This window comes from Oncorhynchus clarkii, chromosome 11 (genome assembly GCF_045791955.1).
Source record: "Oncorhynchus clarkii lewisi isolate Uvic-CL-2024 chromosome 11, UVic_Ocla_1.0, whole genome shotgun sequence".
Classification (NCBI taxonomy): Eukaryota; Metazoa; Chordata; class Actinopteri; order Salmoniformes; family Salmonidae; genus Oncorhynchus; species Oncorhynchus clarkii.
In genome coordinates, this window is record NC_092157.1 from 17,779,883 (window position 1) to 17,802,317 (window position 22,435).

A 22,435-nucleotide genomic window follows, 5' to 3' on the forward strand; every position below is an offset into this window, starting at 1 on the left:
GGGAGACAGTCAAGTGAAAAGGAACGACTGGCCCATGGGCATCTTCGTGATGACCTTTCCTGGCAGAGGTGGGAAATTAAGAAAGGTTGAAGTCAATACAGCAAGAGATGTGTCATGTGAGACTGTTCTGTATCCAGTTTCAGAGACTGTACTAGTGATGTACTAGTGATGTACTAGTGATGTTCTAGGGATGTACTAGTGATGTACTAGTGATGTTCTAGTGATGTTCTAGTGATGTACTAGTGATGTTCTAGTGATGTTCTAGTGATGTTCTAGTGATGTACTAGTGATGTACTAGTGATGTACTAGTGATGTTCTAGTGATGTACTAGGGATGTACTAGTGATGTACTAGTGATGTTCTAGTGATGTACTAGTGATGTTCTAGGGATGTACTAGTGATGTACTAGTGATGTTCTAGGGATGTACTAGTGATGTTCTAGGGATGTACTAGTGATGTACTAGTGATGTACTAGTGATGTACTAGTGATGTACTAGTGATGTTCTAGGGATGTACTAGTGATGTACTAGTGATGTTCTAGGGATGTACTAGTGATGTACTAGTGATGTTCTAGGGATGTACTAGTGATGTACTAGTGATGTACTAGTGATGTACTAGTGATGTACTAGTGATGTACTAGTGATGTTCTAGTGATGTTCTAGTGATGTACTAGTGATGTACTAGTGATGTACTAGTGATGTTCTAGGGATGTACTAGTGATGTACTAGTGATGTTCTAGGGATGTACTAGTGATGTACTAGTGATGTTCTAGGGATGTACTAGTGATGTACTAGTGATGTACTAGTGATGTTCTAGTGATGTACTAGTGATAATGGTGGCATCCTTACAGATACTAGGCGGGGAGTGTTCTGGCCCCTGTAGTAGGTTTGAGTTCATTTTAAGGTCAATTTAATTTTTGTCCTCTGTATGGCACTGCTTACTGATAAGGCCTACGTTTCTATGTTCTGTCAAATAAGAATCCTTGTTAGCGTTGCAAATGGTCAAAGTCACTCTGTGGAGCTGCAGATATGATCAAACTCCATCCGTGCAGTCAATTTGAGAAGAACTATTCTGTATGGATGATCGTTTAAGTGATAGATTTCAGTCTTTTCTTGATGGCTGCATGGTTGGAGATATCTGTTCTATTTAATTGATCTTGCCATGTTTGGGGAATTATTATTGCATACGGCAGCATATTTTTGAGTTCATGATATTATAACATATGTAAAAAAATAAATTAAATAAAAAAAATGTAACCTTTATTTAACTAGGTAAGTCAGTTGAGAACAAATTGTTATTTACAATGCCGGCCTACCAAAAGGCCTCCTGCGGGGACGGGGATAAAAAATAAAAAATATAGGACAAAACACATATCATGACAAGAGAGACAACACTACATAAAGAGAGACATAAGACAAAAACAGCATGGCAGCACCACATGAAAACACAACATGGCAGCAGCACAACATGGTAGAAACACAACATGGCAGCAGCACAACATGGTAGCAGCACAAACCATGGTACAGACATTATTGGGCACAGACAACAGCACAAAGGGCAAGAAGGTAGAGACAACAATACATGACGTGCTGTGCTGTGCTGTTAGTGAGAATGAAGCTTTAATAATCAGCATCATCTTACTTCTGGTTGTTTTTCCTTCTTCTATGTCAGTTTTACTCCGTTTCTAATACTGTACCTACGAACTGGTGGTAATAAATCATTATGCAATACGATAGATCAACTCTATCCAGCAACTATCTGATAAACTTAAGAAGGGGACTCTTGCAAGGGCAGAATAGATATCGTGAATGATTAGTCCTTGCTTATGAAGTTGAGAGTGGTTCCATTTCTTGTTTCAACTGCTGATTGCTGCTTAGTTGACAGATGATTTTAAAGAGTGTGTGCTTGTGTGTGTGTTAGAAGTCCATATAAATGATTATCCCTTTTTAAAGCATGATTGGAATGAATAATATATGCTGTATTATAAAGAGAGACCTGTGCAGTTAGCGGCTGTCTGGCCTAAAGGGACTTAGTGTCAGGGCTTTGGCTTTGTTCGAAGTATGCACATTAAAGAGAGAAAGACAGAGAGAACCTGCACTACAGGGCATACAGATCTGTAGTGTGGCAACTGGTTCAACCCCTGTAGATCCATGTCAGAATTAAAAGTTTACAGTACAAGTTAGTTAGTTGTAACCCCATTATCTATGTGAAACCTACTTATTGGGCATACTTTATTTTGTGAAGCAGAGCCCTGAGGGTATATCAGGTTGTTTTAGTTGAGCATTCTGTTTGACAGGGGTTACTGTTTTAATAATGATGTTGTTTGAGGGTGTTGATGGTGGAGTTTAAAAGTCGAGGCTTAGCGGAGGAAGAAGGTAGGAGAGTAGATAAATAAATCATCTGAGAAAATGTCAATCATCAACATCTCCGCTCTGCGTTTTGATCCACACACACACCCATACACACAACAACTATTTCAGAAGTGGTTGATATACGTGAACACACAGGGGGAGAGAGGCAGTATTCTCCTTAGCAGTAAGTCTAGTTGTGGCCTTGAACTGACTGTAACATTGGCCTCAGTCCTTCGTCTTTAAAGCTCCTGCATTGTGTATGCCAGGCGGTGACTGTGATTTAAATAAAGTTATGGGGGATTCAAACATGGCAAGATCCCCAAAATGGCAGCTGGGCAGACACTTAGTAAGAGTAGCCTCTGACCCCCATTAACTTTAATGGCTCTGTTGAGCAAAGCTACAACCTCTCTAAAAGATCACAAAGTTAATGGAGGGCAATGTAGGAGGCCCAATTGAAAAGCTGTGGTTTTATAGAGATGGAATGTTACAGTTTAATTATGTACAGTAGCATAAGTGATGTGTGTCATCGACCATTTCAGTTTGTTTTCTAGTATTCACATTTCACACACGGTCTTCCTTGTGTTGTAATTAATGATGACATCACACGGTGGATCTCTCTTCTCCTCGGTTGTGGAAAGACAGGACCCGTAGAGAGAGAAAGTCGTGTGTGTGTGTGTGTGTGTGTGTGTGTGTGTGTGTGTGTGTGTGTGTGTGTGTGTGTGTGTGTGTGTGTGCTATGCTCAGTAAGACATCTGTAGGAACTATTGTAGGATGTGTTTGGAGGATTAATTTAATCTGTAATTGTTCTAACTGAAGTGTGTGGTTGGATGGGTAAGGTTTAATGCTTGTCGTCGGGAGAGTTGAGTCAGAAGGAGATAATTTTTTTACAAAAACCAAAAGATTACTTTTGCTCTTATATTTGCCCCTTTTTACTATGATGTTATCAGTGATGGAACTTTGGGCACTGGCTAGCTGGCCTAGTAGATCACATTTTCTACTAGCCCGGTCTGAAAAGTACTAGCCACAGGATTGCTTAATTTCCATCCCTGGTTGAAATGATGTAACTTTAGGTTACGCACCTACAAAAACCCAACTGTGTGTGTGTGTGTGTGAGAGAGATGTGTAAGAGTAAGTAACATCAGACAATAGTAAGAATAAAACAGTATACATTTACATACTGTCTAGACAGGAAGTGTCAGAACTGTTTAGAAAGGTGAAAATATGTTCTCATACTAACTGCTAGAGTCAAGCCACCTCTCTATCTCTCCTCTGATCTCTCCTTTGCTTTCTGTTTCTCTGTTTGTCTCTCCTTGTTCTTAGAGAAACCAATCTGTAATGATGCACTCTTTTTTTCTTTCTTTACACACACACACACACACACACACACACACACACACACACACACACACACACACCCACACACACCTGATTAACTGTCAGTCAGTGAACCAGTGTCCTCAAACAGTCTGTCTAGTTAATCAGTGAGACAGATTTAGACTCTGAGCTTTGTGCTAAAACAACCATTTGAACCTTCTGTTTGTTCTTTTGACTAATGTCTAACCTCCATATCCCTAAAGTATACACATAACCTGTAGCAGTGTTGAAAGTATGACTACAATGAAAAAGTGAGTAACTACGATGTACTGTAACAGTCCACATCTGGTGTGTTTCCAGCCAGCCAGATTTCTGGGAATTAGACTAATTGATGGATCCTCATTAGATTTATCTCCCTGACAGTTATCATCAAAATGATCACATTATAAGTTTTCAAGGCTGGAATATCATCTATGTTTTCTTTACTTTCTTGCTCACACGCACACACACACACACACACACACACACAGGTGGATGAATACATATATTTCCGTTACCTATAGCTGCAGTATCCCTGTGAAACCTCCTGTACTAATGGCTGTCTGGGTTTGGGTGTATTCTCTGCAGGCAAAGAGAGAGGGAAGGAGAGGGAAAGGGAGCAAGCTAGAGAGAAAGATAGAATCTGTTTTTTCGGTTTTCTCTTGGACGGATTCAGATGTTGCTGAGCTATCCGGCTCTCACCTTGCCAGTCTCTTTTCTTTTTCCCCTTCTTATTCCCACTTTCGCTCTCTCTCTCTCTCTCTCTCCCATCTCTGTCTTAAAGTCTATAGAAAGAGCAAAACGAGAGGGAGATTAAGTACCCTGTAAGTATTCTCCAGCCATGCTGTGGGAGGGAGGGAAACTGCCATAGTACAGTTTCATTTTTTCCTTTTAGATCTGAGTCATGCTGGGAGAGGAGGAAATGGACAAATACCTGATGTGAACCACACACATACACACAGGTTTAGGGGAAGGTTGGGGGGGTGTACAGCTACCTCAGCTGACCCTGTCAAGGTACAGCATTTGACCACACACACACACACAGTTTCCATCCTCAATTACCCACACAAACAGACTATGGAGCCTGAGGATAGCTTCATTAGTAATCCTCTCCTCAGCCCTGATAACGATCGATGGCGGCCGGTGTTGCGCTGGGGACCGGAATGAGCGTCGCACCTCCACTGATAACAATAAAGCTGTTTGCTGGCTGTAATTGCATTTCCAGCACTGAGACCAGAGAGGGTGACCGCTTTAAATACCCACATTTACACTACAAATTACTCTGGAGAGAGAGGTGGGAGGGTGGGGTATGTGTGTGTGGGGGGTGATTCCAAATAGTCTCTAGGGGAAGGGTGTTTCCTTTCTCCTGTTTAAAATTTTATCAGGCGCGGAGCCGCAACTTAAACTAGATTCATTAGCCCTATCCTATCTGCCAGTAAATGATAGGGCTGACTATTAAATGTTTATGATGGATGTGTGTGTGTGTGTGTGTGTGTGTGTGTGTGTGTGTGTGTGTGTGTGTGTGTGTGTGTGTGTGTGTGTGTGTGTGTGTGTGTGTGTGTGTGTCAGAAAATTATGTGCATGTATCTGACAGTCTCCCCTCTTTCCACAGTGCAGCGCTTCCCCTAGTGGTTTAATTAACTACTACAGTGTCTTCAGCATTGGTTCAGCAGAGAACGGTTTAGGCTATGGTATGCCTCTGCCTCAGTGTTCTCTATGGTCAATTACTTCCTTTCAGTACTGTTTTCACTCCCTATTCCTCTTATTGGTTGTCTAATATAATGGCTGTTCACAACACACTCACCCAGTGTAATATCATGGCTATTCACAACACACTCATCCAGTGTAATATCATGACTATTCACAACACACTCACACAGTGTAATATCATGGCTATTCACAACACACTCACCCAGTGTAATATCATGGCTATTCACAACACACTCACCCAGTGTAATATCATGGCTATTCACAACACACTCTCCCAGTGTAATAGCATGGCTATTCACAACACACTCACACAGTGTAATATCATGGCTATTCACAACACACTCACCCAGTGTAATATCATGGCTATTCACAACACACTCACACAGTGTAATATCATGGCTATTCACAACACACTCACCCAGTGTAATATCATGGCTATTCACAACACACTCACCCAGTGTAATATCATGGCTATTCACAACACACTCACCCAGTGTAATATCATGGCTATTCACAACACACTCACCCAGTGTAATATCATGGCTATTCACAACACACTCACCCAGTGTAATATCATGGCTATTCACAACACACTCACACAGTGTAATATCATGGCTATTCACAACACACTCACACAGTGTAATATCATGGCTATTCACAACACACTCACACAGTGTAATAGCATGGCTATTCACAACACACTCACACAGTGTAATATCATGGCTATTCACAACACACTCACCCAGTGTAATATCATGGCTATTCACAACACACTCCCCCAGTGTAATATCATGGCTATTCACAACACACTCACCCAGTGTAATATCATGGCTATTCACAACACACTCACCCAGTGTAATATCATGGCTATTCACAACACACTCACCCAGTGTAATAGCATGGCTATTCACAACACACTCACCCAGTGTAATATCATGGCTATTCACAACACACTCACCCAGTGTAATATCATGGCTATTCACAACACACTCACCCAGTGTAATAGCATGGCTATTCACAACACACTCACCCAGTGTAATATCATGGCTATTCACAACACACTCACCCAGTGTAATATCATGGCTATTCACAACACACTCACCCAGTGTAATATCATGGCTATTCACAACACACTCACACAGTGTAATATCATGGCTATTCACAACACACTCTCCCAGTGTAATATCATGGCTATTCACAACACACTCACCCAGTGTAATATCATGGCTATTCACAACACACTCACCCAGTGTAATATAATGGCTATTCACAACACACTCACCCAGTGTAATAGCATGGCTATTCACAACACACTCACACAGTGTAATATCATGGCTATTCACAACACACTCACACAGTGTAATATCATGGCTATTCACAACACACTCACACAGTGTAATATCATGGCTATTCACAACACACTCACCCAGTGTAATATCATGGCTATTCACAACACACTCACCCAGTGTAATATAATGGCTATTCACAACACACTCACCCAGTGTAATATCATGGCTATTCACAACACACTCACACAGTGTAATATCATGGCTATTCACAACACACTCACACAGTGTAATATCATGGCTATTCACAACACACTCACACAGTGTAATATCATGGCTATTCACAACACACTCACACAGTGTAATATCATGGCTATTCACAACACACTCACACAGTGTAATATCATGTCTATTCACAACACACTCACACAGTGTAATATCATGGCTATTCACAACACACTCACCCAGTGTAATATCATGGCTATTCACAACACACTCACCCAGTGTAATATCATGGCTATTCACAACACACTCACACAGTGTAATATCATGGCTATTCACAACACACTCACACAGTGTAATATCATGGCTATTCACAACACACTCGCCCAGTGTAATATCATGGCTATTCACAGCACACTCACACAGTGTAATAGCATGGCTATTCACAACACACTCACACAGTGTAATATCATGGCTATTCACAACACACTCACACAGTGTAATATCATGGCTATTCACAACACACTCACCCAGTGTAATATCATGGCTATTCACAACACACTCACACAGTGTAATATCATGGCTATTCACAACACACTCACCCAGTGTAATAGCATGGCTATTCACAACACACTCACACAGTGTAATATCATGGCTATTCACAACACACTCACACAGTGTAATATCATGGCTATTCACAACACACTCACACAGTGTAATATCATGGCTATTCACAACACACTCACCCAGTGTAATAGCATGGCTATTCACAACACACTCACACAGTGTAATATCATGGCTATTCACAACACACTCACCCAGTGTAATAGCATGGCTATTCACAACACACTCACACAGTGTAATATCATGGCTATTCACAACACACTCACACAGTGTAATATCATGGCTATTCACAACACACTCACCCAGTGTAATATCATGGCTATTCACAACACACTCACACAGTGTAATATCATGGCTATTCACAACACACTCACACAGTGTAATATCATGGCTATTCACAACACACTCACCCAGTGTAATATCATGGCTATTCACAACACACTCACCCAGTGTAATATCATGGCTATTCACAACACACTCACACAGTGTAATATCATGGCTATTCACAACACACTCACCCAGTGTAATATCATGGCTATTCACAACACACTCACCCAGTGTAATGTCATGGCTATTCACAACACACTCACCCAGTGTAATATCATGGCTATTCACAACACACTCACCCAGTGTAATATCATGGCTATTCACAACACACTCACACAGTGTAATATCATGGCTATTCACAACACACTCACCCAGTGTAATATCATGGCTATTCACAACACACTCACACAGTGTAATATCATGGCTATTCACAACACACTCACCCAGTGTAATATCATGGCTATTCACAACACACTCACCCAGTGTAATATCATGGCTATTCACAACACACTCACCCAGTGTAATATCATGGCTATTCACAACACACTCACACAGTGTAATATCATGGCTATTCACAACACACTCACCCAGTGTAATATCATGGCTATTCACAGGGCTTTGAAGCAGAAGGGCGTTTTGTTAGTCTTTGAAGTGTATTCATCCGCCTGTGGTCATTTGATTTGTTCTCTTTGCTGTGTTCTTTCTTCTCCTTCTGTTTGTTTAGTTCCATCCTGGAGACTATTTTTAATACACATTCAAAAACAAGTGTCTAATTCTACATATGTTTTGTTCTCCTGTCCCAATAGACGTTTGAAAAGCGAAGTAATTATGAGATGTGTTGAGTTGATGCGGTGGAATAGAATGCTGTTTGATCCTGACTGTCAGTAGAATGGGGTAATAGAATAACTTCATTGTTTCCAAGGGAACACCAGGTGTGTTGTTAGTTCATAAATCACAAAAGACAATGTAAACAATGGCAAAACCAGACAGTCCATATGAGATAAACACACAGAGCAGAATTTTCTGTCCATTAAACCAATCAATGAATCACTAAAACGTTATTTATAACCCCTTTTTACATTAACCGTTGAGGTTGAGTCTGTATTAAATAGATCTGTCATGACAATAAGACTTCTGATGTTAGTCATCCTGCAATACCAGAATTGGCCATAGGAGGTCAGTGTTGACCTGGATTCAAGCCTAACATCTTCAGTAACCTCCAAGACAAATATCAAATACCCTTAGCTACAGTCCTCTCACTTTGTAATGAAAAGTCTCCACTTGTGTGTTGAAGCATGTTATTTTATTAATACTAATGGCACACATGAAAAGAGAACCTGAAAACCCTCAACTTATTGCAGCTCTTCGGTGTAAGTCTCTCCTGCCTGTCTGGACCAAAAGGTTGGCTTTGAGAGGATTTTTCGACCCACCAGTCCCCAGTTTCCTTATGCTCAGTGGTCAAGCATAATGCTAGTCCTTGTGTCTCTCTCTCACCCGAGTTGACTTTCCCATCACTGTTTCCCAGGTCCCAGCTGAGTGCTTACACAGAATAGGGTGGACTCAGACTGGACCTCCCTGGGGGTTACACAGAGAGGACAGTGTATTTGTAAATGGTGGTGTGGTTGGAATGAACTTATTACCCCACAAGTGTTTTTCACTCCACTGCTTGCTGAGTAGGTTCTGTAGGCTAAGGAGCATGTCTGACTGACTCTGTATGTTATAGACAACCAGGTACTGCAGTTCGGGAAGCTGGTGAGCACATCCAACACCTACGAGCCTGTCGCCCAGGGAGACCAGAGGAAGCCTGTAACCGTGACAACGGATCAGCCACTGCTCTGGAGCATGGGCATCTGCAGGGACAGGAAATGACATCATCGACCAGGGTGCTCCACCTCCTTCCAGAATGAACAAATGGGTGTCATTTAAATAGGCTAATGGTTTCCTCTCCCCAACTGGAAATTCACGCTTCTGCCTAGTTGAAATAATGGAAAAATGCCTCTTTCCTTCCTTGGTGAAGGAATCTCTGAACGGTCACAAGAGGAAGCCACTTTAGATTATAGATTCACCACTAGCCTAGAAAACTCTGTCCTGATTCCAAACGGGAGACTTGCACCCTTCCCCTTGAAGACTAACCATTGCATATCTGAGGTGGGGGTCAAATCCATACTTCTCAAGGGTGGATTTTAGGTTGCAAGTCTACGGTTTGGAACTCAGCCCCAATGTGCCTTCACCGTTGTTGCTTAACAAACAGAGATACACATTATATACAAGTCAAACATAAGTCAAGCTGCGTATTTATTTGATTTATTAACACAGTCAAATAAAAACATTGCAAACAATGTTTTAAAAAAAATGGCATCCCATCACTATCCTCCACCACCACTTTTCCACATTGCCCTGCTGCCAAAGGTCTCTGGTTATTGTAGTTCTGTAGTTGTAGTTCTGTAACATCTCCAGAGGTTAAACCGCCCCTGAGAGAGATAAGAGAACTCACAATAACAGGGCCACACAGAGGCTAATTCAGTTTCTCCCCTTTACCCAATAGTATACAATCATCCACACCTCTTAACTGTAGTGGCAGAAATGTTGTATGCCTTATGATTTAAAATAGTGTGTTTCACGCATTCCATCAAATCAAATAGAACTGCAAAACATAGTTTGATATTATCGCAGACCTACATGCATCTATGCACATATCTTGATAACAAATGAATCATATATTTGGATCTTGTAGACAGGTAGCATTAGTGCACTTTAGAACACTGTAGTCAAATCACCCAAAACCTAACCTAACCTAAAAAGCCAAATGGACTGAACTTGAATTGTTTTCTACCAATAATGTGCACAATACAGTACTGACTGACTACTGTCCAACTGACTCCTGGTGTGTGTGTCCTGCAGTGTCTTGTCCTATGTTGAAGGTGTGGTCCTACTTTCACAATGTTATTGTTGAAGATGTGGATGAGCTTGACAAAGAACCCGATGAAGCTCATGATGGGCAAACCCAATCACTGTCGCCATGGCAATCTTCTGGAATTCTAGAACAGAGATCAAGAGAGATGGTACAATAATATTCTCTCGTCACAGAATCATGACATTTTACAGACCTACAATTCCAGAGAACTCCACAAGAACCTTCTTGATCGATGTGGTTCCAAATCAACGTTTCTTTCTGAGAAAGATGGAACTTTTGTCAGCAAGGCAATGATGACTGTTTTACAGGAGTTTTTTGAATCTGTGTTGAAGTTTTCGACGGTGGCCTGGTTTGGCAATCTTAATGTTTGCAACAAAAACAGGCTAGATAGTGGTAGAGGTGGCCAGCAAGGTCATCGGGGTGCAGCAGACACAGCTCTTAGACATTTTTAGGAAGTAAGTGATGAGGAGAGTTAACAGTATCCTAGACTGTCCTAATCACCCGGGCATTGACGATTTTGAGCTCGTCCCTTCAGGTCGTTGTTTTCAACTTCCCAAATTCAAGAGCAATAGATCCAAGAACTCATCCCACAGGCCATAAACTTTCTAAATCTACACATGAAAATAAATAATGCATATTTATTGATGCACGTTTGCACAATGACTGCGCCTTTTATTGATTGTACACTGTAACCAATCGCATGATGTATATCTGTTGTATGGTTGTCACTGTTTTTAAATGTTGTCTTTAGTGTTGAACCCTGACTGCACAACACATTTCCCAACTGGGACAATAAAGACATTTGATTGTTTGATTGAAGGGGTTTAAAATATAAACATGGCTACTCCATTTACTTGATGTCATGCTAAAATAACTAGATTCCTTTGGATTATGATCTGTGGTTATGTTACAGCCAAATTCTACAGTGGATTAAATTAAATAAAAAGTCCCCCAATCTACACACAATACCCCATAATTACAAAGCAAAACAGATTTTTAGAATGTTTGCAAATGTATTAAAAATTAAAAACAGAAATACCATATTTACATAAGTATTCAGACCCTTTGCTATGAGAATTGAGCTCAGGTGCATTCTGTTTCCATTTATCATCCTTGAGATGTTTCTACAACTTGATTGGAGTCCACCTGTGGTAAATTCAGTTGATTGGACATGATTTGGAAAGGCATACACCTGTCTATATAAAAAGGTCCCACAGTTGACAGTGCATGTCAGAGCAAAAATCCCAAGCTATGAGGTCGAAGGAATTGTCCGTAGAGCTCCAAGACAGGATTTTGTAGAGGCACAGATCGGGGGAAGGGTACCAAAAAATGTCTGCAGCATTGAAGGTCCCCAAAAACACAGTGGCCTCCATCATTCTTAAATGGAAGAAGTTTGAAACCACCAAGACTCTTCCTAGAACTGGCAAACTGGCCAAACTGAGCAATCGGGGGAAAAGGACATTGGCCAGGCAGGTGACCAAAAACCCAATGGTCACTCTGAAAAAGCTGCAGAGTTCCTCTGTGGAGATGGGAGAACCTTCCAGAAGGGACAATCATCTCTGCAGCATTCCACCAACCTGGCCTTTATGGTAGAGTGGCTAGGCGGAAGTCACTCCTCAGTAAAAGGCACATGACAGCTCGCTTGGAGTTTGTCAAAAAGCACCTAAAGGACTCTGACCATGAGAAACCAGATTCTCTGGTCAGATGAAACCAAGATTGAACTCTTTGGCCTGAATGCCAAGCGTCACATCTGGAGGAAACCTGGCACCGTCCCTACGGTAAAGCATGGTGGTGGCAACATCATGCTGTCGGGATGTTTTTCAGTGGCAGGGACTGGGAGACTAGTCAGGATCGAGGGAAAGAAACGAAGCAAAGTATAAATCCTTGGCGAAAACCTGCTTCAGAGCACTCTGGGGCGAAGATTCACCTTTGAACAGGACAACAACCATACACAGCCAAGACAATGCAGGAGTGGCTTTGGGGACAAGTCTCTGAATGTCCTTGAGTGACCCAGCTGGAACCTGGACTTGAACTCGATCGAACATCTCTGGAGAGACCTGAAAATAGCTGTGAAGTGACGCTCCCCATCCAACCTGACAGAGCTTGAGAGGATCTGCAGAGAATGGGAGGAACTCCCCAAACACAGGTGTGCCAAGCTCGTCGCATCATACCAAAGACAAGGCTGTAATCGTTGCCAAAGGTGCTTATACAAAGTACCAAGTAAAGGGTCTGAATACTTTGTTTTTTATTTTTAATACATTTGCAAAAATGTGTTTTTGCTTTGTCATTATGGGGTATTGTGTGTAGATTGTTGAGGGTGTAAAACTATTCTAAAATTGATTAAATTGGTAAAGTAATACAGTTTGGGAAAAGGGAAGGGGGTCTAAATACTTTTGGTTATGTAGCTGTACATTTGGAATGTATGTGGACACCTGCTCATCGAACATCTCATTCCAAAATCATGGGCATTAATATGGAGTTGGTCCCCTCTTTGCTGCTATAACAGCCTCCAGTCTTTTGGGAAGGCTTTCCACTAGATGTTGGAACATTGCTGCGGGTTTAGCCACAAGGGCATTAGTGAGGTCAGGCCCTGATGTTGGGCGATTAGGCCTGGCTTGCAGTCAGCATTCCAATTCATCCCAAAGGTGTTCGATGGGGTTGAGATTGGGGCTCTGTGCAGGCCAGTCAAGGCCTTCCACAGCTATCTTGAGACACCATTTCTGTATGGACCTTGCTTTGTGCACAGGGTCATGATGAAACAGGAAAGGGCCTTCCCCAAACTCTTGCCACGAAGTCGGAAGCACAAAATCGTCTATAATGTCATTGTATGCTGTAGCATTAAGATTTCCCTTCATTGAAACAGGGGCCTACCCTAAACTATGAAAAACAGCCCCAGACCATTATTCCTCCTCCACCAGACTTTACAGTTGGCACTATGTATTTGGGCAGGTAGCATTCTCCAGGCATCTACCAAACCCAGATTAGTCTGTCAGACTGCCAGATGGTGAAACGTGATTCATCACTACAGAGAATGCATTTCCACTGCTCCAGAGTCTAATGGCGGCGAGCTTTACACTACTCCAGCCGACACCTGGCATTGCGCATGGTGATCTTAGGCTTGTGTTCGGCTGCTCAGTCATGGAAACTCATTTCATGAAGCTCCCGACAAACAGTTATTGTGTTGTTTCCAGAGGCAGTTTGGAACTCGGTAGTGAGTGTTGCAACCGAGGACAGACAATTTTTACTCACTTCAGCACTCGGTGGTCCTGTTCTGTGAGCTTGTGTGGTCTACCACTTCGCTGCTAAGCCATTGTTGCTCTTAGACCTTTCCACTTCATAATAACTGCACTTAGTTGACCGGGGCAGCTCTATCAGGACAGAAATTTGACAAACTAACTTGTTGGAAAGGTGTCATCTTATGACGGTGCCAGGTTGAAAGTCACTGAACTCTTCAGTAAGGCCATTTTAGTGGCAATGTTTGTCTGTGGAGATTGCATGGCTGTGTGCTATATTTTATACACCTGTCAGCAACAGGTGTGGCTGAAATAGCCAAATCCACTAATTTGAAGGGGTGTCCAAATACTTGTGTATATATATACACTAAACAAAAATATAAACGCAAGTGTTCGTCCCATGTTACATGAGCTGAAATAAAAGATCCCAGAAATTGTCCATATGCACAAAAAGCTTATTTCTCTCACATTTTGTGTACACATTTGTTTACTTCCCTCTTAGTGAGAATTTATCCTTGGCCAAGATAATCCATCCACCTGACAGGTGTGGCATATCAATCAACAAGCTGATTAAACAGCTGCACCTTATGCTGGGGACAATTAAAGGCCACTCTAAAATTTGCAGTTTTGTCACACAACAATGCCACAGATGTCTGAAGTTTTGAGGGAGTTTTGCCAGGTAATTTATTGCTAATTTATCTACCATATGGCGCTGACTGCCAGAAGAGAATTTGGCAGTACGTCCAACCGGCCTTACAACGCAGACCACGTGGAACCACGCCAAGCCAGGACCTACACATCTGGCTTCTTCACCTGCGGGATTGTCTGAGACCAGCCAACCAGACAGCTGATGAAACGGTGGGTTTACACAAACTGTCAGAAACCGTCTCAGGGAAGCTCATCTGCGTGCACGTCGTCCTCACCAGGTTCTTAACCTGACTGCAGTTCGGCGTCGTAACTGACTTCAGTGGGAAAATGCTCACCTGCAATCGCTACTGGCACACTGGAGAACTGTGCTCTTCACTGTTGAATCCCGTTTTCAACTGTATTGGGCAGATGGCAGACAGCGTGTATGGCGTCGTGTTTGCTGATGTCAGCGTTGTGAACAGAGTGCCCCATGGTGGCGGTGGGGTTGTGGTATGGGCAGGCATAAGCTACTGACAACTAAACCATTTGCAATTTATTGATGGCTGTTTGAATGCACATAGATACTGTGATGAGATCCTGAGACCCATTGTTATGCCATTAATCTACCGCCATCACCTACTGTTTCAGCATGATAATACACGGCCCCATGTCGCAAGGATCTGTATACAATTCCTGGAAGCTGAATGTGTCCCAGTTCTTCCATGGCCTGCATACTCACCAGACATGGATCGACGTGTACGACAGCGTGTTCCAGTTCCCACCAATATCCAGCAACTTCACACAGCCATTGAAGAGGAGTGTGACAACATTCCACAGGCCACAATCAACAGCCTGATCAACTCTATGCGAAGGATATGTGTCATGTTGCATGAGGGAAATGGTGGTCACATCAGATACTGAATGGTTTTCTGATACATGCCCTTACTTTTTTGTGTTGGCTTCTCTGACCAACAGATGTCAGTGTATATAATGCTGAAACAATCCACCCGCAGAATTATTCAACATGTCAACCACATTGACAGAAACATCTGTTACCCCCAATACATTTTTTTGCTGTATCCACAAAAACCTTCAACCTGGCATTTCTGCTTTCTGCAACCCAAGATGTGTTGACAACGTCATAGCTTTCATTGGTAAGATTCACTTTATTCACTATCAAAGTGTCCTTTGACACAACATAATGATGAGCGCAAGATTTCTGAACACACAAAGGAACAGCCATGGAAGCTCCATCAGTCCACACTGTAGTTCCACCAATCTGCCTTACAGCCTCTGCATATGATGCATTATGACTGATTCTACATCTCTGAGACTCTCTCTCTCTCTGCAGCTAGAATCCACCAAATGCTGCACTATGTTCTCCCTCAAAATAACAACACTTAACCATAACATTGCTCCCAAATTCATGTTCCCCTCCACACTTGGCACATATTTTCTTTCCTTTACACTGAACAGCTAGCTGCATGTCCCATTCTTTGGCATTTTAACCACTGCAATTGGGATGGGAAAAATCCTCTGACATTGAAACTAAGGAATCAAATCTACTTTTCCAGGACAAACCTTCTCAAACCTCAACAGCACTGATAAGCTTTCACTTCTGTGACTCTTTCCTACTGATCAACCTTTTGGCCTCATTCACTCTGCCTCCCTTCACATTTGATTTACTATCTATGGACATAGATACTGTGACCCCTGTAATACTCCCCTCAATCTTCTTCCCATTAAGTGTTTCCATTTGCAGAATCTTCCCTTGCTGAGCCTGGCTACCACAAAATATTAGCAATCTACCATTTCCAATTAACCGTGCTAGCTCGACTTCACCCATCTCTTTCTCTATGGCATTGGTTAACCAGAGGGTGTAAATTACAACTTTCCACTCCAACACATTATTACTCTTGCTTCCTACTTTGGCCCTCTTAATGCTTTTTTACTAGACGCTCCACAGCTTTCAGTATCACGATCTCTCTATTTTCTATGTCTTTCCACTACATTCCATTCAGGTCCTTGACTCTCTTCCTCCCACTCCATATCATCAAAACTGTTACCCATATTGTTTGCATTCCAGCTGTTGCTTCTCCAACCTTTTCTCCATTTCCTCCACTTTGTCCGCACTACTCGCTGACATTTCCAACCATCTGCCAGACGATCCTGCTGGGAAGGTCCGTCTCCAGAATACCAAGTCCCTTTGGCTAGCCAGCCGTTATCCGCTCTGCTGCCGCGTGCTTCTCATCTATCCCAGCTTTACATGGGTCGGGAGAAATTCTTCGTCAAACATCAATAATACAGAAAGAATTTCCTCCTTCAGTCCATTCACAGTGTGATTTAAGTGGCGTAAATCAAATATTCCTGGCATGTTCATTTTTAAACCATGAAGCCTCAATATCCACAGAGACACCTGATATGACACCTTTTATCGGTGCAATATTCCGATAATCATAGCTTTCCACTTCATGCTTCAATGATTTGCACGGTGCTTTCACCTTTTGTTCTTTTGACACATGAAATCAACACTCCTGGTCACTCTGTCTGACTCCACATCTCCCAAGGCTTCCTTCCATCTTTGTGATTGCAAACAGGTTTCCCCCAAAAACATCCTTGTTCATGAATCACACTCCAACAACAAATGAGGCATTAATCATCCCCCTCATTTCTAATTGGCATATCACTCCTCACCTGATGGGTGGTGCGCATTGCGGCATAAAAATGGTCGCTGGGCATCACTCAGGTGGGTGGTGCACGTTGGAGTCGGGTGAAGTGATTGTTTTTTTCCTCGTACTATGTGAAGTGCTTTTATCTTGATGAACAACTTTTGGCCTTTTAGCTCCATTCTTAGATGTTACAATATTCCACTCATATCCTCTGTCTTCACTTCACTATCTCCACAGAGCTAGGAGAAGCTCTGTCAGAGTGACCATCGGGTTCTTGGTCACCTCCATGACCAAGGCCCTTTCCCCCTGATTGCTCAGTTTGGATTAGTGGTCAGCTCTATGAAGAGTCTTTGTGGTTCCAAACTTCTTCCATTTAAGAATGATGGAGGTCACTGTGTTCTTGGGGACCTTCAGTGCTGCAGACATTTTTAGTACCCTTCCCCAGATCTGTGTCTCGACACAATCCTGTCTAGGAGCTCGACGGACAATTCCTTTGACCTCATGGCTTGGTTTTTGCTCTGACATGCACTGTCAACTGTGGGACCTTATATAAACATTATAGATATGTCCAATCAGTTGAATTTACCACAGGTGGACTCCTATCAAGTTGTAAAAACTTTTCAAGAATACATTTGAGTCTCATAGCAAAGGGTCTAAATACATGTAAATAAGGTATTTCTGTTTTTGTTTTTTTAATACATTTGCATAATTATGGTGGAAAATAGGTATTTGGTCAATAACAAAAGTTAGCATTTTCAACGGCATTCTATCTACCCCACACTCCATTCCAGACAAAAAACGCATCACATTCAATATTTTCTTTCTTTTGACAACTACTCTGACACTAATATGGTCCACCCGTCATTCGAGTGTCAAACCAGAACTCCAGGAACCAAACACTCCCTCCCTCTCCAGATTCCTTCCATACAGCATCCTCCCCAACCTTTTTTCTAAAAACAAAACAGTCTGTTTTCTCAACTGAGACATGAAGCCCCACCTGAGGGACTCAAATTTACTGATCACTTTTTGAACTCTCCTGGCTGTATGGGGAATATTTCTGTCTCTTTCACAGTGCCCCGTCATCCGCAAACAATGACCGCCCAATATCAGGTCTCACCTGGCAGAATATATCGTCAATCATAATGGAGAACAGTAAAGGACTAATGACACTTCCCTGGGGGGTACCATTATCTACTTCATATCTTTCTGACATAGAGCTCCCCACCATCACTTGTATGGATTGCCCAAAAATAAAATCCTTTATCCAGTTAAAAGCCCTTCCTCCAACCCCCATGATATTCAGCTTGATAAGTAGGCCTGCCTTCCACATCATATCATAGGCCATCTCTACATTGAAGAAAAAGGCTACCATCACCTCCTTAATTTCCTGTGCCTTCCGTATGACTGACTCAAGGCACAGTACAGGATTCATCGTTCCCCTGCCTTTCTTGAACCCAGTTTGAGCTAGTGACATTAGTCCTCTACTCTCCAGAAAGTAAGTCAGCCTTTCCGTTATCATCCTTTCCATAAGGTTACATACATCAGATGTTAACGCTATCGGCCTATAGCATGAAGGGCTAGTAGGGTCTTTCCCAGGTTTCCATATCGGCATCACACTTCCAGGCAGTTTCTCTTCCTCCCCCACCTTATTGTAAAGACCCAATACTTTCCCCATTGCAGTGTCACTGAGATGAGCCATCATGCTGTAACACATCTCATCCTTCCCAGGAGATATTCGGGCGGCGTACAATTGGCCCAGCGTCGTCCGGGTTTGGCCGGGGTAAGCTGTCATTGTAAATAAGAATTTGTTCTTAACTGATTTGCCTAGTATAAAAAAATGTTACCTCAACTTTATCTAATGCTCTCTTCATCTCAGCCAACGTAAAAGGGGCATTAAATGCATCCCCTACCATCTCTCTGATCCAGGACACCCGGATGTTCTCTTCTGACACCCTAATGTCACATTATTTGAGCTGTGCACCTTCACAAATGCCTGGGCTAACATCTCTGCCTTCTCCATATCTCTCACAGTCATGCCACTTTTCAGCACAGGGAGATCCTATCTTGTCTGACCCCAATCCTCTTAATCATCCCCCATACCTCTCCCACAGGAGTGGTCTGGTCTGTTTCCGTCTGTTTCCACAGAACAGTACCGGCTCTTAGCTGACCTAATGGTCCTTCTTACTACTTGTGGTTGTTTATACTGTATCAGGCGCCGGTAATTATGGGACTTTTTCACCATTCTGAAAGCCCTGTTCCTACACGGCACTGGTTCTCTGCACTCTTCAGTCGACCATAGAACTGCATTATTCCTTTTTTTATTTTTTTTAACCTTTATTTAACCAGGTAGGCTGGTTGAGAACAAGTTCTCATTTGCAACTGCGACCTGGCCAAGATAAAGCATAGCAGTGTGAACAGACAACAACACAGAGTTACACATGGAGTAAACAAGTCAATAACATAGTAGGAAAAAAAAGAATCTATATACATTGTGTGCAGAAGGCATGAGGAGCTAGGCAATAAATAGGCCATAGGAGTGAATAATTACAATTTAGCAGATTAACACTGAAGTGATAAATGATCAGATTAACATGTGCAGGTAGAGATACTGGTGTGCAAAAGAGCAGAAAAGTAAATAAAATAAAAACAGTATGGGGATGAGGTAGGTAAATTGGGTGGGCTATATACCGATTGACTATGTACAGCTGCAGCGATCGGTTAGCTGCTCAGATAGCAGATGTTTAAAGTTGGTGAGGGAGATAAAAGTCTCCAACTTCAGCTATTTTTGCAATTCGTTCCAGTCACAGGCAGCAGAGAACTGGAAGGAAAGGCGGCCAAATGAGGTTTTGGCTTTAGGGATGATCAGTGAGATACACCTGCTGGAGCGCGTGCTACGGGTGGGTGTTGCCATTGTGACCAGTGAACTGAGATAAGGCGGAGCTTTACCTAGCATAGACTTGTAGATGACCTGGAGCCAGTGGGTCTGGCGACGAATATGTAGCGAGGGCCAGCCGACTAGAGCATACAGGTCGCAGTGGTGGGTGGTATAAGGTGCTTTAGTAACAAAACGGATGGCACTGTGATAAACTGCATCCAGTTTGCTGAGTATTGGAAGCTATTTTGTAGATGACATCGCCGAAGTCGAGGATCGGTAGGATAGTTAGTTTTACTAGGGTAAGTTTGGCGGCGTGAGTGAAGGAGGCTTTGTTGCGAAATAGAACGCCAACTCTAGATTTGATTTTGGATTGGAGATGTTTCATATGAGTCTGGAAGGAGAGTTTGCAGTCTAGCCAGACACCTAGGTACTTATAGATGTCCACATATTCTAGGTCGGAACCATCCAGTGTGGTGATGCTAGTCGGGCGTGCGGGTGCAGGCAGCGAACAGTTGAAAAGCATGCATTTGGTTTTACTAGCGTTTAAGAGCAGTTGGAGGCCACGAAAGGAGTGTTGAATGGCATTGAAGCTCATTTGGAGGTTAGATAGCACAGTGTCCAAGGAAGGGACAGAAGTATACAGAATGGTGTCGTCTGTGTAGAGGTGGATCGGGGGAATCGCCCGCAGCATGATCAACATCATTGATATATACAGAGAAAAGAGTCGGCCTGAGAATTGAACCCTGTGGTACCCCCATAGAGACTGCCAGAGGACCGGACAACATGCCCTCCGATTTGACACACTGAACTCTGTTTGCAAAGTAGTTGGTGAACCAGGCAAGGCCGTTATTAGAAAAACCGAGGCTACTGAGTCTGCCGATAAGAATATGGTGATTGACAGAGTCGAAAGCCAGGTCGATGAAGACGGCTGCACAGTACTGTCTTTTATCGATGGCGGTTATGATATCGTTTAGTACCTTGAGCGTGGCTGAGGTGCACCCGTGACCGGCTCGGAAACCGGATTGCACAGCAGAGAAGGTACGGTGGGATTCGAGATGGTTTGTTGACTTGGCTTTCAAAGACCTTAGATAGGCAGGGTAGGATGGATATAGATCTGTAACAGTTTGGGTCCAGGGTGTCTCCCTCTTTGAAGAGGGGGATGACCGCGGCAGCTTTCCAATCCGTGGGGATCTCAGATGATATGAAGGAGAGGGTGCCCCCCACGTTTTCTAAGCAGAACAAAGTTGTTGGACATAACAGACTGTAAAAACATCAACAATTCAGCTCCAATTGATTTTATTTGTGGAAATCTGTTCCAAAGTATTACGACGCAAATTAGCAAGAAATACTGTATGTGATCATATACAAATTTAAGCAAGGTTTGAAATGATTATGCTTTCGTCAAATATATCTGTTTGGGCTTCTTGCGGTACATTTTTAGTCTATAAATTCATTTTAATTATGTTTCGGTCCCCTGACCATCCTCTCAAGAAAAAAAACGTCCCACGACTGAATCTAGTTGATGATCCCTGCCCTGTACCCATAGGAATCGTCTGCCTTGTTCCTTCTCCCCCTTGTACCCATACTGTAGGAATCACCTGCCTTGCAGCCCCTACTATTGCTCCTCTTACTCCATCACTTACTCTTTCTATATCTGAACTGAGATCAACCTGAGACAGCTCCTGTTCAGTCAACTCCTGAAACATACTCCGCTTTCCCAAACATCCATCTCTTCAACCCATCTCTCCACCCTCAATCCTACAGTACACATGATGGGATAGTGATCACTACTCCCTGTAGATTTCTACTAAACCTTCCAACTACATCTGCCTGCCATTCAACTTGAGATCAGAGTAAGATCCAGAGCAGATTCATTTCCAGTTACTGGGTCAATCCTGATTCCCCAGCCGTCATTAAGCCTCACAAGCCCTTTCTCATCCAATATTTCCTCCAACACTTACATTTACATCAGTCTGTAACCCTCCCCAGAGTGTACTGTGAGCATTAAAATCCCCACACCACATTACCCATCTCCTATCTTGACCTTCTACACTCCCATCAACTCTAGTCTCTTACACAGGTCGTAAAAGTTCACTATTACCATATTTCCCCCTCCCAACCACACCTCTTCCACGACATGCTCCTGTTCAACTCCCTCTCCCACATTCCTATATGAGATCCACCACTTTTATAAAGGTAGCACCCCCTGCCACCCTACCTCTACGGACTGCAACAAAACCTTGTA

The 22,435-nt window shown here is 42.7% G+C and overlaps 1 protein-coding gene across 19 annotated transcripts in view; it reads left to right on the top strand.

Annotated features, from left to right (window-relative positions):
• Positions 1 to 22,435, top strand: part of LOC139420313 (thiamin pyrophosphokinase 1) — a 106,938-nt gene that overhangs the window by 55,387 nt on the left and 29,116 nt on the right. For 11 of the 19 annotated variants that reach the window (XR_011635497.1, XR_011635503.1, XR_011635499.1 and 8 more), the window contains 2 exons: positions 9,596 to 11,185; positions 11,222 to 11,622. The exons of 4 other annotated variants lie outside the window; for them this stretch is intronic. Coding sequence is in view for 4 of the 15 variants with exons in the window: in XM_071170261.1 (XP_071026362.1) it covers positions 9,596 to 9,741 (146 nt within the window). In the remaining 11 variants the exon portion in view is untranslated. Of the gene's footprint in view, positions 1 to 4,487; positions 4,528 to 5,315; positions 5,511 to 9,595; positions 11,623 to 22,435 lie in introns of those variants that run through there. 4 more of the 19 variants (XM_071170268.1, XM_071170261.1, XM_071170269.1 and 1 more) reach the window with 2 other exon arrangements.